The sequence below is a fragment of the Symphalangus syndactylus genome, chromosome 2, assembly GCF_028878055.3.
Source record: "Symphalangus syndactylus isolate Jambi chromosome 2, NHGRI_mSymSyn1-v2.1_pri, whole genome shotgun sequence".
Classification (NCBI taxonomy): Eukaryota; Metazoa; Chordata; class Mammalia; order Primates; family Hylobatidae; genus Symphalangus; species Symphalangus syndactylus.
This window is the reverse complement of record NC_072424.2, coordinates 78,515,239-78,530,554: the sequence shown is the minus strand read 5'-3', so window position 1 is coordinate 78,530,554 and position 15,316 is coordinate 78,515,239. Positions and strand designations below refer to the sequence as shown.

Sequence of the window (15,316 nt, the reverse complement as noted above, 5' to 3'; positions counted from 1 at the left end):
CTTTATGGCTTCTCTCTTGCTAATTCAAGTTGCCAGCATCACTAATGTTGCGCTTCAGGGCCATTATTAAGTAAAATAAGGGTGACTTGCAAACACTGTGATACTTAAGCAGTCAATCTGATAACCAAGCCTACTGCTAAGTGACTAATGGGTGAGGAGTGTCTACAGCTTATATATGCTGGACAAAGGGACGATTCATTTTCTGGGCTGGGTGGAGTAGGACAGTGTGAGATTTCATCATGCTACTCAGAAGAGCATGTAACTTAAAACATGATTTGTTTATTTCTGGAATATTCTACTTAATATTTTTGGACCACAGTTGACCTCAGGTAATGGAAACCACCGCAAAACTACAGATAAGGAAGGACTACTCTATATTCAATGGACATGTATAGTTGAGGAGCTAAAACAGATGGTCAATGCTTTGCTATCAAAGATCACCAAGAACACAGCTGTAGGTGAACAAAGCTAGGTTTATTGACTTATTGCAATGAAGAACATCATAGAGGAAGCATCATGGGGATCTCAGTAAGAAGGGAGAAGGCCTCAAAGGCAGTGGGTCTGGAGTAAAAGTGTAAAGGCTCTGAAGCAGATATGGACTTGTCGGAAAATATACTCAGAAAAGCCAGCCATTGTGGCTAGTGTGGGTGAGGTAAGGGGATGAGATTGATTTTCGTAGCCTTGCATTGTAATGACTCTGGCCTTTACTCTTAAGGAGTTGAGAAGCCACTGAGATTTAGTTTTATTTTGAATAGTATATATTTTGAAGGCTAAGAAACAGGTAATACTGATTGATTGCAAAAAGGGACATCTGGATGAAAGAGACACTTGCTTTTCACCTCTTTCCTTTTGAATTTTGTGATATATTTTGGTATTACCTATTTTTTAAGATAGGTAACATTTTTTATGATTTTATATAATGCATTATATACTAAGACTTAGTAATACCTTAAGATGCTTAAAAATAATTTTCTGGTTTCTTTGATAAACTCATACAACAGAAATGCTAAATAACAATTGCTTTTACATGCTAAATAATACTCTTATGCTTTCTTGGTATCTAGGTACAAAGGTCGAGAAATAAGCAAGTACGAGAATTATTCCCAGATGGTTTTAGTATTCATCATGCAGGAATGCTTCGGCAGGACAGAAATTTAGTTGAAAACTTGTTTTCTAATGGGCATATCAAAGTCCTAGTGTGTACAGCTACATTAGCCTGGGGTGTCAATCTTCCCGCCCATGCTGTTATTATTAAGGTAAGAGCTTACCTTCCTTGATATATGGATTTTGTGTGTGTCTTAAAGCAAGCCTCTCGGTTGACTTATTTAGAAAAATATTGTAATTTGGCTGTTTCCTTGACTTTGAATGTTATTTATAAAAGATCAGAATTATTTTCTCCAATAAGAATCTAGTTTATATTGTGAAAATTTAACTCTATCACAGATGATGAAAGGATTAGTTAAAGTACACTTTTGAGATCTTGCCATATTTGCCTAATTTCAGTATTCAGTTCATCAGGATTATATTTGTGTGTGTTTATGTAAATTTTTGTTAACTTTTCCTCATCTAGGGAACACAAATATATGCTGCAAAAAGAGGCTCCTTTGTTGACCTTGGAATTTTAGATGTCATGCAGATATTTGGTCGAGCTGGACGACCACAATTTGACAAATTTGGGGAAGGAATCATTATAACAACGCATGATAAACTCAGCCATTACCTCACTTTGCTCACTCAACGAAACCCAATTGAGAGTCAGTTTCTGGAAAGCCTTGCAGACAACCTAAATGCAGAGGTAAGATCTAATGAGTAAAAGTTTGGAATAGAATCATCAGCCTTAAGAATGACCAAGAAAGATAAAGATTGAGTTGGTTGCTGTTTTGTAGTGTTTAGGATTACAGTCTATGCCATATAGTTATAAGACAAAACAGGCTGAATGGCATTATTGTTGATTAATTCAGAGGATTATAGAATGATAACTGATAAAAATCTACTGCTAAAAGACCATACTTTTAAACTATGAGGCTTTGCTAGAGACCAGAAATCTAACAAAGACTATAGAAAATATGGAAACAGAAATAGCAATAATAATTAATATTTGTATGGCACTTTTACAAAGTTTTAAATGAAATTTTTACTAAAGGTTTAATAAAATTTATAAAACTCCTTTAGCTCTATTAGGTCAGTTAATTAACTTTGTTATACACAATGTGATTGAGCTAGATTATGATCATTTGTTTCGTGTGTGTGTGCGTTTGTGTGTGTGTGCGTTTGTGTGTGTGTGCGTTTGTGTGTGTGTGTGTGACTTTTGTGTTAAGATTTACATAGCAGACCCTGGAAGCCTAGGTAACATCTTAACTGGTAAAGAAAATAAATATTCTTAAAATTTAGAGTATATGTATAGAACATTCAAATCAGGTTTGACTGTTTTTGTGACATTTTAAATTATTGCTTTGGTATTCAACACTTTGCTAGTTTAGTATTCTTTCATACCTTTAAAGTTGACTCAAACAATACTTGAAAGTAGGTAGTATATAAATATTAAGTAAATGAATACTTTGAAATATTTGTAATCAAATACTACTTATTTTGTACAAAGTCCTATATTAGGTACTTCTTAAAGAGCTTATAGAAATTTTATTTAACATTCCATTCATATTATTTATGTCTACTTAGAGAATGAAAAACACACTTACTATTTCATTTTCTCTATTAAGAAGTGTATATTCCAAAAGGGGAGAAAAAGACATGAAAACACAGTGCAATGATGTTGGAAAGACAGTTCTGTAGAAGGATTCAGCAGAAGGAGAAAATAGGTTTCTCCGAGACTATCAGGAAAGTCGTGGTTCATGAATGTGGTAAAATTTGATCCAGTGAGAGTGTCTTTATTTTATGAGAAGATTGGGACTTTTAGGTGAAGTGAGTGGAGTAACAGCTTGTCTAGTGCAGAAGATCTGTGTTAGAGAGTATCCACTGCCAGAATTGGGACAGTCATTCAAAGAATGGACAAGTTTTAGAAGATAACGGTTAGAAAGAAAAGCATGAAAGGCCTCATTTTCTATTAGCAAAATTACAAGAACATTTTTAAAAACTGAGAAATAAAATTTGAATCCAAAGGAAATATTATGATAGCTCAATTTCAGTCCTACTGGCTACTGTAATTGTGTGGCTTAAATAACTAGGTCTTGGGTTAACAGTGTCTAATGTATAGAACAAAGTCTCTTAGTATAAAATGATAGTGGCAGTGAACTGAGGACCTGCTGTATACCAGAGACTCTGCTCAGTGCTTCAGGTACATTATCTTATTCTCTCAATACTGCTGCTATGGAGATATTATCCTCAGAGTGATACGTAACTGACCCAAGGTCACTACGTTATAATTTTTGGAACTAGTATTCAAACTCAGATCTATTTAACTCTAAACCTAGACTTTTCATTATAGCTTAGATTTCTTTTATATAAAATGTAGTAAGTTAAAGGTGAATATATTTCCTTATGTTAATATATAGCATTTGCCCTCTTCTAAGGCCTGTATTAAAAACATTTTCCAAAATGGTAGCCATAATTTTTCTGACTTACAGTAAAAGGCATGGTTCTTTCATGCACATCATGAAATGCATGTCAAAGAAGACTGTATTTCAAATGTAGAGGCCTTAAATCCAAGGACAAGATGTTTGCATAACATTCTACAGAGATGGGATGAACTCTGTATAAAAAATGTATGTAGTATGTAAGGTGAAAGAAAGATTAACGTAGTTTTGAAGAACAGACTTAAATGCTAAAGTTAGATTTGAAGTGATATCTTAAAATGCATGTCAAGGAAGACTATATCTGAGTAAACTTATGTCCTTAATAGCTTTTTGTAATTGGTAAAATAAACACAAGTTGGCAATATTATACAGAAGACACAAAGTCAGTAAAATACTGCTTTTTTCTTCAAGTAACTCTTTTTCTTATGGACTGTAAAATAGCATCACTAAAACTATTTGATCAAGCCCTGAGAAATTAAAAATAAATTAGGGCCCATAAATTTATCAAATATTTATAAAGTACTTACTAAATGTGTGATTTTCAGGAATGTCAGCTAACTATAAGCATAATTCCATTTAGTGATGTAAATGATATTTAAATAATATAACATATATCTTGACATTTTTCACCCATATAGTGAAGTATAGCCATTGTTGAACTAGCTTGCTCATATTCTAATCTATTGGAATAGTTCCCTATTAAAGTAAATTTTCCTGTTAAGGAAACAAACTCTTAAATTATTGTTGAATGTGAAATTAAATTTGGCTATCTGTGGAAATCAAGTGTGAAATTGGTTTATAAAATGAATATGTGCTTTGTTCTTTAGGTAATGAATTTTTAAGTCTTTAAATTCCCCAAATCATTGCAAGACTCTACAGTTGCACTAATCAACATTAGAGTCGTGCTAGATTAAGAATGTTGCCTCTATTAATATCTTTGATATCATGAGTATCAATTCTGACTATTAGTTTGGGAGAACTGGAGAAATTATTATATTAAGTTATAATTTCAATGCAAACATGTTATGAGGCACATTTGCTTATCGATGCGTAATGAGACTAACTAAATAATCCTAATGCTGAAAGGTCACAAGTCCCATCCATATATAAAGTCACTTAACTTTACACTGAGAGAAATACTGAGGCTTATTAAAATTTATTCATCAGACATTACTGAGTACATACTCTGTGCCAGCTCCCTATAGTCTGTTCTTCAAAACTATGTTAATCTTTCTTTCACTTTACATACTACATACATTTTTTATACAGAGTTCATCCCATCTCTGTAGAATGTTACGCAAACACCTTGTCCTTGGTTTAAGGCCTCCGCAATCTGAGCGACCTTCCTAATTCTGGCTGCAATTACTCTCCAACACACATCTTCTGCCCTAGACAAGCTGTTGTTACTCTATTCACTTGTAAATAGAGATACTCTCACTGGATTGTTGTGGAAATTTAAGAAACCCCTGTGCCAAGGTAGTTTACAGTAAATGATTAGAGTCACTTACCATTTTCCGATAGTCTGTTGATATTCAGCCTCATTCATACTTATTGCCAGCACTGAAATTTTAGTTAAATAAATAAATGAATATAGTAGCATAGTTTTTATATGTATTTACTAGCTTATATATACATATATACACACGCGTGCATACTCATGGTGATTACAGTATTAGCTTAAGTTTTTATATGATTTCAACCATTTTTTAAAAATACATATTCAAATAAACAATTGAGATAACCTTAAATACTAAAGTTCGATATGAAGTGATATTGAGTCTTATTTCTAAATTACCAAATTCGTAGGTGGATTTTATTTTTCTCTTCTACTTAACAGAACATGAAACTATCACACTATATACTAATGCCACTTTTAGAAATGTCATGTTAGATGTTTTTCTCTAAAAGCATTTTGAATAGGTATTATGTGATAGGCACAATGGATGGTAGGTTCATATAAGTCATTGTAGTTAGTTACATATGTCTCACCTCCATGTGACCCTGGAACTTCCTGAGGCCAGGGAGCATACTCTATTTGTTACCATATCCATTGTGCTTTACTCAGCACAGGCTTGTTACTGACTTACTATATGATTTTGAGATGAGTGAATAAATTTCAAAGACACACTATGAAAAAATTCCTGTTTTATAAAAGGTTCCTGTACTAAGTAGCCACTAGGTGACAGCAAATATTTACAAATACATTTTTATTTTTTGTCACTAGGTGGCATTCAAATATTACTCTCAAAATAAGGTATAGCATCATAAATTTACCTTCATTTTTCTGAGTAGTCTTGTCCTTTTTAGTGAACATTTACAAGACTTGCTTTAGTTGATCCGATCTTTGCTACCTACTTTTTCCTTTCCTTTAATCATATCACTGGTAGCAATAGGTAATTTTTTAATGTTAATTTACTGTCTGATTTTGAAAATAATAGCAAGCTTATTTTATCCCTTATAAATTTTTCTACTCATAGGAGTTGTGTGATGTTACTTTAAAGTAATATTCTAAGGTTATAGGGAATGTAGGTCATTATTTTAAAGTAACATCATAAAGTCATGACGGGAATATAGGTTATATGTCTATGGTTTAATACGATTTGGTCTGTCAAATAATGAATTCACAAAGGGGAGAAACTCTCAGATTTTTAGCCATATCACCAAACTAGTTTCATTTACCCAAGTAGACTAGAAAATGTTTAACTGTTTTAGTTGTAAATCTTCATGAATTGTTACACAACTCCCACACTGGCTCAATTTTAGTTCTTGCTACTCTTATTTTGGTGGAAAGCCTTACAGTTTACACTAAATATATATATTTACCTACATTATGGATGGCTTAGCCATTTGTAGTATAAATTTAAAAGTTAGTAGACAGAATCTCCCGTATTATATTTCAACTTTTGGTCATTTCTCTGTTTTAGTAACAAATAGTATATCATAATATTATAATGAAAATTATGCATTACTAAATCTCATCTTCAACTAACTAAAGACAATTAACCATCCACATATTTATTTCATGAAATTAGTTATACAGAATTATAATAAAAATTACAATGTAGGAGTTAAACATGAAGGTTTTACTTTCTTTAATATTAGGACTAAATCGAGAGGGTTTGTTTTTCCTTTTTTTCTCCTAAAATTAATAATTTAGGTAGGGAACATCTCTTCTCCTTTAATTAAAGTATTAGGAGGTTAAAAACAATTTCAGTCAAGGATTCAGGAAAAAAAAAACAAGTATGAAGTTTTACAATGTGGGTAAATTTTTAAAGTAAAATAAGTACGTTAAGTAAAAATAAAATTACTACCTATAGATCCATTGGCCAAGGAAATATATTTCTAAAAAACTTTTCATTGAAATTCTTTGTTAATATCATCTTCTAATAATTTTTTTCTCTTTGTTATGCAGCTCATATGCTATTGTTGTGTTTTTAAATTATTAACCTTTGGTTTCATTTAATTAATATATCACAAAGCTACATTAAATGCTATATTAAAAATAATATTTTCTTTCAAGACATAATCTGAAGAATTATCCACTGTTTATTATGGTTCAAATGCATGAATATTTTTTCCATAGATTAAGTTTACTGATAAAAACCACTCCCTGTTCTTGTACATCAGTTTGTTAAAGTGTATGTATTATTAATATGTATAAATCACAACAAAATCTGCTTTGTCTCGTGCAAAACAAGTCAATTTTTTATTGTATTCATATTACATCTTCATACTCGCAGTCCTGCAAATGCATATCTTGAGAGGTAAAAGCTAATGTTATCACCTCTGTGGTTTTGGTGATGACAGTATACAGAATTAGGATAAAAATGAATAGAATTAACAATGTTTCATTGTTGTTATTCTCATGCACTTAACACTTACATTTTTCAGCAGTGTAGTCACATAAAATGAAACTAAAATAAGTTGTATACTGAATAAGAAAAAAAAATAACAAATGTCCTTAATCCTATGTAGAATTAAACTCCTTTTAAAGAAAAATAATCATCTGCCATAATATTGAGGAAGTTCAGTTCTGAAAGATAGCATTTCTCATGTATCATTCTCAATTAAATGAGGCAGGACTGATTTTAATTAATGGGCAAAGTGTTGTGTCCAGTCACTGTGCCTACCTTTTTAAAAATACTGCATAATGATGTGTTTTTAAAACTTCATCTCTGACAGAATGGCCTTTGATGTAATGTTTATGTTCAACTTTAATACATTACTTTAATTTTTGTCATATTTTTGATTTGCAGATTGCTCTGGGAACAGTTACTAATGTGGAAGAAGCAGTGAAGTGGATAAGCTACACTTATCTTTATGTACGGATGAGAGCAAATCCATTAGCATATGGCATCAGTCACAAGGCTTATCAGGTAGGAAACTCATTTATTAAAAAAAAAATTCAGACCTTCTTTTTGGTTCTTTCATGATATGAGAATAGATATTTGTTTGCTGCTCTTGCCTCATCTGAAAAGAGGTACCTAGAAGAAAAACAAGAGTTTTAATATTTTTCAAAAAATTATATAGGCCCCTGTAGTTATTAGGCAGGCTATATTTAAATATCTTTTTCTACAAATACTTATGTTAATCTTTGTACTATTATCCATGTATTCAAGTATATTTCTATTTGATATTAATATTTTGGTGTGATTTTTTTAAACCATGAGAAATTTCATTTTAGAATAAATTAGACATGAGGAAACTTACAGACCATATTTGATAGTCAGCTTAGGTTATATACAATCTTTTCCTCTTATCAAGTGTCTTCTAATCCCTATTCTGGGATTTAAATATACCATTAAGGAGTTACTATCTTAACAGTTTGAGGACTGGAATCAGTTCCACTATTCAAGTCCATATACATAGACTGAGAATTAGATGCATTTGATAGGAGTTCTTCCTATGAACTTTACAATTGTGTGGTCCGTGGGGCTTATAGATTCTATGAAATCTTGTCTTTCCTTTATAACTCTGCTTCATATATTGTAAATGTGTCCTAATTGCAGATAAAATCCAGTTGTTGTCTAATGAAAACATTATTCTACAATGATCATATGGATATTAACTAGTATTAAGTCAAAATTTGTAAATAAGTTGAACTTTATTCAAAATTATAGTTTCCCCTAATTTACTATAACTTAGTTTTTATATAAATCCTATTATGTTATCAAAGCAGTTACCAATTTTTTAATTTTTATTTCTTTTATTCTTTTTCTTTCCCTATGCAGTAGATTTTACCATGGGAAAATTGAAACTTAAGGCTTGGGGGAAGAAAAATAGGAAAAGCAGCAGCAGCAATTAGTTCTGAGGCTGTTAAATCTAAAGCCATTATTAGGTTTTTATACTTAGATTTACTCTAGATGGGACTCAACTACTTTTCTTCTTCTCAGTTGAAATTTGTGCTAATCTTTAAATGAATATTTACATTTACAGCCAAATTGCTCTGTTATAAAATACAACTGCATTATAACCTGCAACCTTACACATTTAAAGAATACAGCACTAGTTATTCCCATCGCAAATATGGGCATTTTGAGAAGAGTCAGTGGCACTATGAAAATGTTTTGAAGGAGTAAAGAAAAACAAAAACTGAACAATTTATTTTTACGGTCTAAGCCATCTCAAATTTTGGAACAAGATAAATACATCAATTGATTTTAAAGTCCTAGGTTATAATCAAAAGTCATTTGCCTATCATTTTCCAGTATAAAGACCTTTTGGATACCTAGTACCTTTATACTTCAGAGAATCTTGACTGTTTTTTTTTTTTGATTTGTGTGTTTTAATGTTATTACTCAATACAAATTTGTGGCCACAAAACTCTTATGAACTAACACAGATAAAATAGTTTAACATATTTTTAATGGTTTAGTAATAGGTGATTAATAAAATAGTTTTATAAGTTGAACCTGATACATGTATTATCACTCATAGCAAACATTTAAGACTTTTTGTATTTGCTGATGTAACTCTTGACTCCATCTTACTTCCCAGCAGTTGATGTTCTTTTGCTCCATTTTTCTGATTTTTAAAATTTATTTTAACTATATTTTGTACATAAATAAGCTGCCATAAATACCTAAGTTAGAACAAATGGTAGTAGCGTTAACTGATTAATTGATTTCTAAATTGTTTTAATACTCCCCCTACTCCATTAAAGGTCATATTTCACTTTACTCTTCATGACTACAGAGTGTTCCTCAATAATTGACATGTGTACATACATATATTTATACACAACACTATAGTAGCAAAAATATTTGTTAATATCTTATGTCTTATTATTTCTGCTTAGAAAAAGTATTAGATAAGTAATAATTTTAAAACTATACAAAAATTCACTGTCAACTTTATTTACTTTAGAACGGGTTCTCCCATCTGCATATAATAATAATAGAAGTAAAAAGTAAATAAAATGAGCCAAGATCACGCCACTGCCCTCCAACCTCGCTCTGTTGCCCTGGTTGGAGTGCAGTGGCATGATCTTGGCTCACTGCAACCTCTGCCTCCTGGGTTCAAGTGATTCTCTACCTCAGCCTCCTGAGTAGCTGGGATCACAGGCGCGTACCACAGTACCCAGCTAATTTTTCTATTTTTAGTAGAGACGGGGTTTCTCCATGTTCGTCAGGCTGGTCTGAAACTTCTGACCTCGTGATCCGCCCACCGTGGCCTCCCAAAGTGCTGGGATTACAGGTGTGAGCCACTGTGCCCAGCCGGATAACTTTGCAGTTCTAAATATATCTTGATTTTGACAGGGAAAGCGTTCTTGCTATCATTTCTCCAAATAACTGATAATAAAGTAGGAATATGATTTGATAATTTAAAATCTCTATTTACTTTAGTATGGGAGAAAGAAGACAATTATTGAGTTTTTAAAATTTGATTTTTAAACTTTATGATTTTAAAGATCATAAGATCATACAAGAATTTTAGATTCCAAAAAACTGGTATCTGAAAAGAATATGCACATTGATAATTTTAATGAATTTTTAAGCTTCCTTTATTTAATGGCATAAAATATTTTCAATTATTTCCTAAATGTAGAAAAATGTACTTTAAAAATTGTAATTAAAAAGTCTAACTAAAACATTAAGAACAGTTTTAATTTCCATAAATAAATATATGTTTGCAAATAGTTACTCTCTAAAGCAGTATTCAACTGTTTATATATTTTTTGCCATAGATTGACCCAACATTAAGAAAGCATCGAGAACAGTTGGTCATTGAAGTTGGACGAAAACTAGACAAAGCTCAGATGATTCGTTTTGAGGAGCGAACTGGATATTTTTCCTCAACTGATTTGGGTAGAACTGCCAGCCATTACTATATTAAATACAACACCATTGAGGTATTATACAAATGCAAATATGTTTAATTTTAGATGCAAATACTTTCTAGACTTCAAAATATATTATTAAGGCAAAATAACAAAAGCAAATAATAGAACAAAATCCATTTAACTTATATGAATTCAACACTATACCCTCAGTAAAGACAAGAAAAAAATAAAACTTCAGATACTAAGGAACCTCTTGTCATCCTATAGCAATAAACACACCCAAGCCTAAAAAGTCAAGGCACATTTGCTTTTACATGTAACGGTTTTCAGAAAACACCTCATGTGCTTACTAACTTTTCCCCATCTTTCCCCAAATAAACCTTCTATTTGTATAGCACTTTAGATTTCTTCAAAACTTTTAAACATATATTATCTCAGAACTGTGATCTGGTTGAAATCAATCCAACACATTGTCTCTAGCTTTTCATTCCTTCCATCACCTATTCACATCCACTCATTTTGTCAGAGTAACTTTTTAAATTTGTTCACTTGCTAGTGTGTTGCTACCACTCTATATCCTAAACCTGTTTGCAGTTCTTCTGCAGGAACGTTAGCCCTTCTTTAGCATTTGTTTTCAATCTACGTGGCCTTTGACTGATTTTTTTCAACTCAGTTTTCTGATTTTCTGTATGTCCTCACTAGTAATATTTTGAGAATTTTCAGACTACGTATTTTCTAGATATACATCTCTGAATTTTATGATATATGATCAGCTTAGAATTCGTGAACTGTGCGGATTTCCACATGGCCATGCTGAAAATAAGCAAAAACCAGAATTTTATGAACTTTTTAAAGGTATCTAGTGTAGATTTTATTAACTTTTATTCATCATCCATCTTTTTGCTGCTGAAGATCTTCCTTAGCTAATTATGTTCTAGGAATTTTCTTTGGTCTTTGATAAATTTGTTTTATAAATATGTTTATAAAGCAATGACTTTAAATACTGTTACAGACATTGTAACTGCACTGTCTAGGGCTCAAATTTCTTTTAAAATGTGTAATTTATGGTCACATTTTTAATTTAAAATATTTTAAATATTTTGATTTTAATCAAATATAACGCTTACTTTGGTAGACCTTTAATGAACTCTTTGATGCTCACAAAACAGAAGGTGATATCTTTGCCATAGTTTCCAAAGCTGAAGAATTTGATCAAATTAAGGTAAGATTTCTTGAAATTTGAATCAAATGCATACAACATGTATGCATTCATTCATTTATAAAAGGTTCTCATTAATTAATACCGTATAAGCTGTATGGCACATCACATGTGGAATATCAGCAATGTTCTTTATTTATCAATAAGACCCACTGTCCTAGATTATAATATTACATCATACCTGACATCATTCTTTGTTCTTTTTTTTTTTTTCTCATAGTTTTTTTTTTTTTTTTTTTATTATACTTTAGGTTTTAGGGTACATGTGCACAATGTGCAGGTTTGTTACATATGTATCCATGTGCCATGTTGATTTCCTGCACCCATTAACTCGTCATTTAGCATTAGGTATATTTCCTAATGATGTCCCTCACCCCTCCCCCAACCCCACAACAGTCCTCGGAGTGTGATGTTCCCCTTCCTGTGTCCATGAGTTCTCATTGTTCAGTTCCCACCTATAAGTGAGAACATGCGGTGTTTGGTTTTTTGTCCTTGCGATAGTTTACTGAGAATGATGTTTTCCAGTTTCATCCACGTCCCTACAAAGGACATGAACTCATCATTTTTTATGGCTGCATAGTATTCCATGGTGTATGTGTGCCACATATTCTTAATCCAGTCTATCGTTGTTGGACATTTGGATTGGTTCCAACTCTTTGCTATTGTGAATAGTGCCGCAATAAACATACATGTGCATGTGTCTTTATAGCAGCATGATTTATAGTCCTTTGGGTATATACCCAGTAATGGGATGGCTGGGTCAAATGGTATTTCTAGTTCTAGATCCCTGAGGAATCGCCACACTGACTTCCACAATGGTTGAACTAGTTTACAGTCCCACCAACAGTGTAAAAGTGTTCCTATTTCTCCACATCCTCTCCAGCACCTGTTGTTTCCTGATTTTTTAATGATGGCCATTCTAACTGGTGTGAGATGGTATCTCACTGTGGTTTTGATTTGCATTTCTCTGATGGCCAGTGATGACGAGCATTTTTTCATGTGTTTTTTGGCTGCATAAGTGTCTTCTTTTGAGAAGTGTCTGTTCATGTCCTTTGCCCACTTTTTGATGGGGTTGTTTGTTTTTTTCTTGTAAATTTGTTTGAGTTCATTGTAGATTCTGGATATTAGCCCTTTGTCAGATGAGTAGGTTGCAAAAATGTTCTCCCATTCTGTAGGTTGCCTGTTCACTCTGATGGTAGTTTCTTTTGCTGTACAGAAGCTCTTTAGTTTAATTAGATCCCATTTGTCAATTTTGGCTTTCGTTGCCATTGCTTTTGGTGTTTCAGACATGAAGTCCTTGCCCACGCCTATGTCCTGAATGGTATTGCCTAGGTTTTCTTGTAGGATTTTAATGGTTTTAGCTCTAACATTTAAGTCTTTAATCCATCTTGAATTAATTTTTGTATAAGGTGTAAGGAAGGGATCCAGTTTCAGCTTTCTACATATGGCTAGCCAGTTTTCCCAGCACCATTTATTAAATAGGGAATCCTTTCCCCATTTCTTGTTTTTGTCAGGTTTGTCAAAGATCAGATAGTTGTAGATGTGCGGCATCATTTCTGAGGGCTCTGTTCTGTTCCATTGATCTATGTCTCTGTTGTGGTACCAGTACCATGCTGTTTTGGTTACTGTAGCCTTGTAGTATAGTTTGAAGTCAGGTAGCGTGATGCCTCCAGCTTTGTTCTTTTGGCTTAGGATTGACTTGGCGATGCGGGCTCTTTTTTGGTTCCATATGAACTTTAGAGTAGTTTTTTCCAATTCTGTGAAGAAAGTCATTGGTGGCTTGATGGGGATGGCATTGAATCTACAAATTACCTTGGGCAGTATGGCCATTTTCACAATATTGATTCTTCCAACCCATGAGCATGGAATGTTCTTCCATTTGTTTATATCCTCTTTTATTTCATGGAGCAGTGGTTTGTAGTTCTCCTTGAAGAGGTCCTTCACGTCCCTTGTAAGTTGGATTCCTAGGTATTTTATTCTCTTTGAAGCAATTGTGAATGGGAGTTCACTCATGATTTGGCTTTCTGTTTGTCTGTGATTGGTGTACAAGAATGCTTGTGATTTTTGTACATTGATTTTGTATCCTGAGACTTTGCTGAAGTTGCTAATCAGCTTAAGGAGATTTTGGGCTGAGACGATGGGGTTTTCTAGATACACAATCATGTCATCTGCAAACAGGGATAATTTGACTTCCTCTTTTCCTAATTGAATACCCTTTGTTTCCTTCTCCTGCCTGATTGCCCTGGCCAGAACTTCCAGCAGTATATTGAATAGGAGCGGTGAGGGAGGGCATCCCTGTCTTGTGCCAGTTTTCAAAGGGAATGCTTCCAGTTTTTGCCCATTCAGTATGATATTGGCTGTGGGTTTGTCATAGATAGCTCTTATTATTTTGAGATACGTCCCATCAATACCTAATTTATTGAGAGTTTTTAGCATGAAGGGTTGTTGAATTTTGTCAAAGGCCTTTTCTGCGTCTATTGAGATAATCATGTGGTTTTTGTCTTTGGTTCTGTTTATATGCTGGATTACATTTATTGATTTGCATATGTTGAACCAGCCTTGCATCCCAGGGATGAAACCCACTTGATTATGGTGGATAAGCTTTTTGATGTGCTGCTGGATTCGGTTTGCCAGTATTTTATTGAGGATTTTTGCATCAATATTCATCAAGGATATTGGTCTGAAATTCTCTTTTTTGGTTATGTCTCTGCCGGGCTTTGGTATCAGGACGATGCTGGCTTCATAAAATGTGTTAGGGAGGATTCCCTCTTTTTCTGTCGATTGGAATAGTTTCAGAAGGAATGGTACCAGTTCCTCCTTGTACCTCTGGTAGAATTCAGCTGTGAATCCACCACATCAAATAATTTAAATTGGTTTTGCAGTAATGAAACTGTTAAAGAATGTAGTATGAAGATTTTGGTTTCTTGCAATATAAGGCTCATTGAAGAAAATGTAGAAGTACCTGTATGAATCAAACCTCAGATATGAGTATTTCTGTACCTGTATTAATATTTAATCTTATTAACAGTGAAAACTTTAATACTTTGAATCATAGTACTTCATGGCTTTAAGCTATGAATGCGTTATACCATATAAAAATATATGACTATAATGAATGCATTTGAAGATAATTCAAGTTTGCCCTAATCCAGTTGGGCAGAGGTTTTACTATGGTCAAATAAAATATGAAATCTCATCAATTCAAGGATGGTGAGGTCGGAAGATTTAATTTTTTGGCATATTAAATTTTTATATGTCAATGGCAAATTTAATATTGGTGATGAA

General features: G+C 32.7%; 1 protein-coding gene across 5 annotated transcripts in view; it reads left to right on the top strand.

Annotated features, from left to right (window-relative positions):
• Window positions 1–15,316, top strand: part of ASCC3 (activating signal cointegrator 1 complex subunit 3) — a 388,871-nt gene that overhangs the window by 226,287 nt on the left and 147,268 nt on the right. For all 5 annotated transcript variants that reach the window (XM_063619908.1, XM_063619900.1, XM_055259780.2 and 2 more), the window contains 5 exons: window positions 1,065–1,256; window positions 1,571–1,795; window positions 7,787–7,906; window positions 10,717–10,881; window positions 11,948–12,034. In XM_063619908.1, coding sequence (XP_063475978.1) covers window positions 1,065–1,256; window positions 1,571–1,795; window positions 7,787–7,906; window positions 10,717–10,881; window positions 11,948–12,034 — 789 coding nt within the window. The remainder of the gene's footprint in view (window positions 1–1,064; window positions 1,257–1,570; window positions 1,796–7,786; window positions 7,907–10,716; window positions 10,882–11,947; window positions 12,035–15,316) is intronic.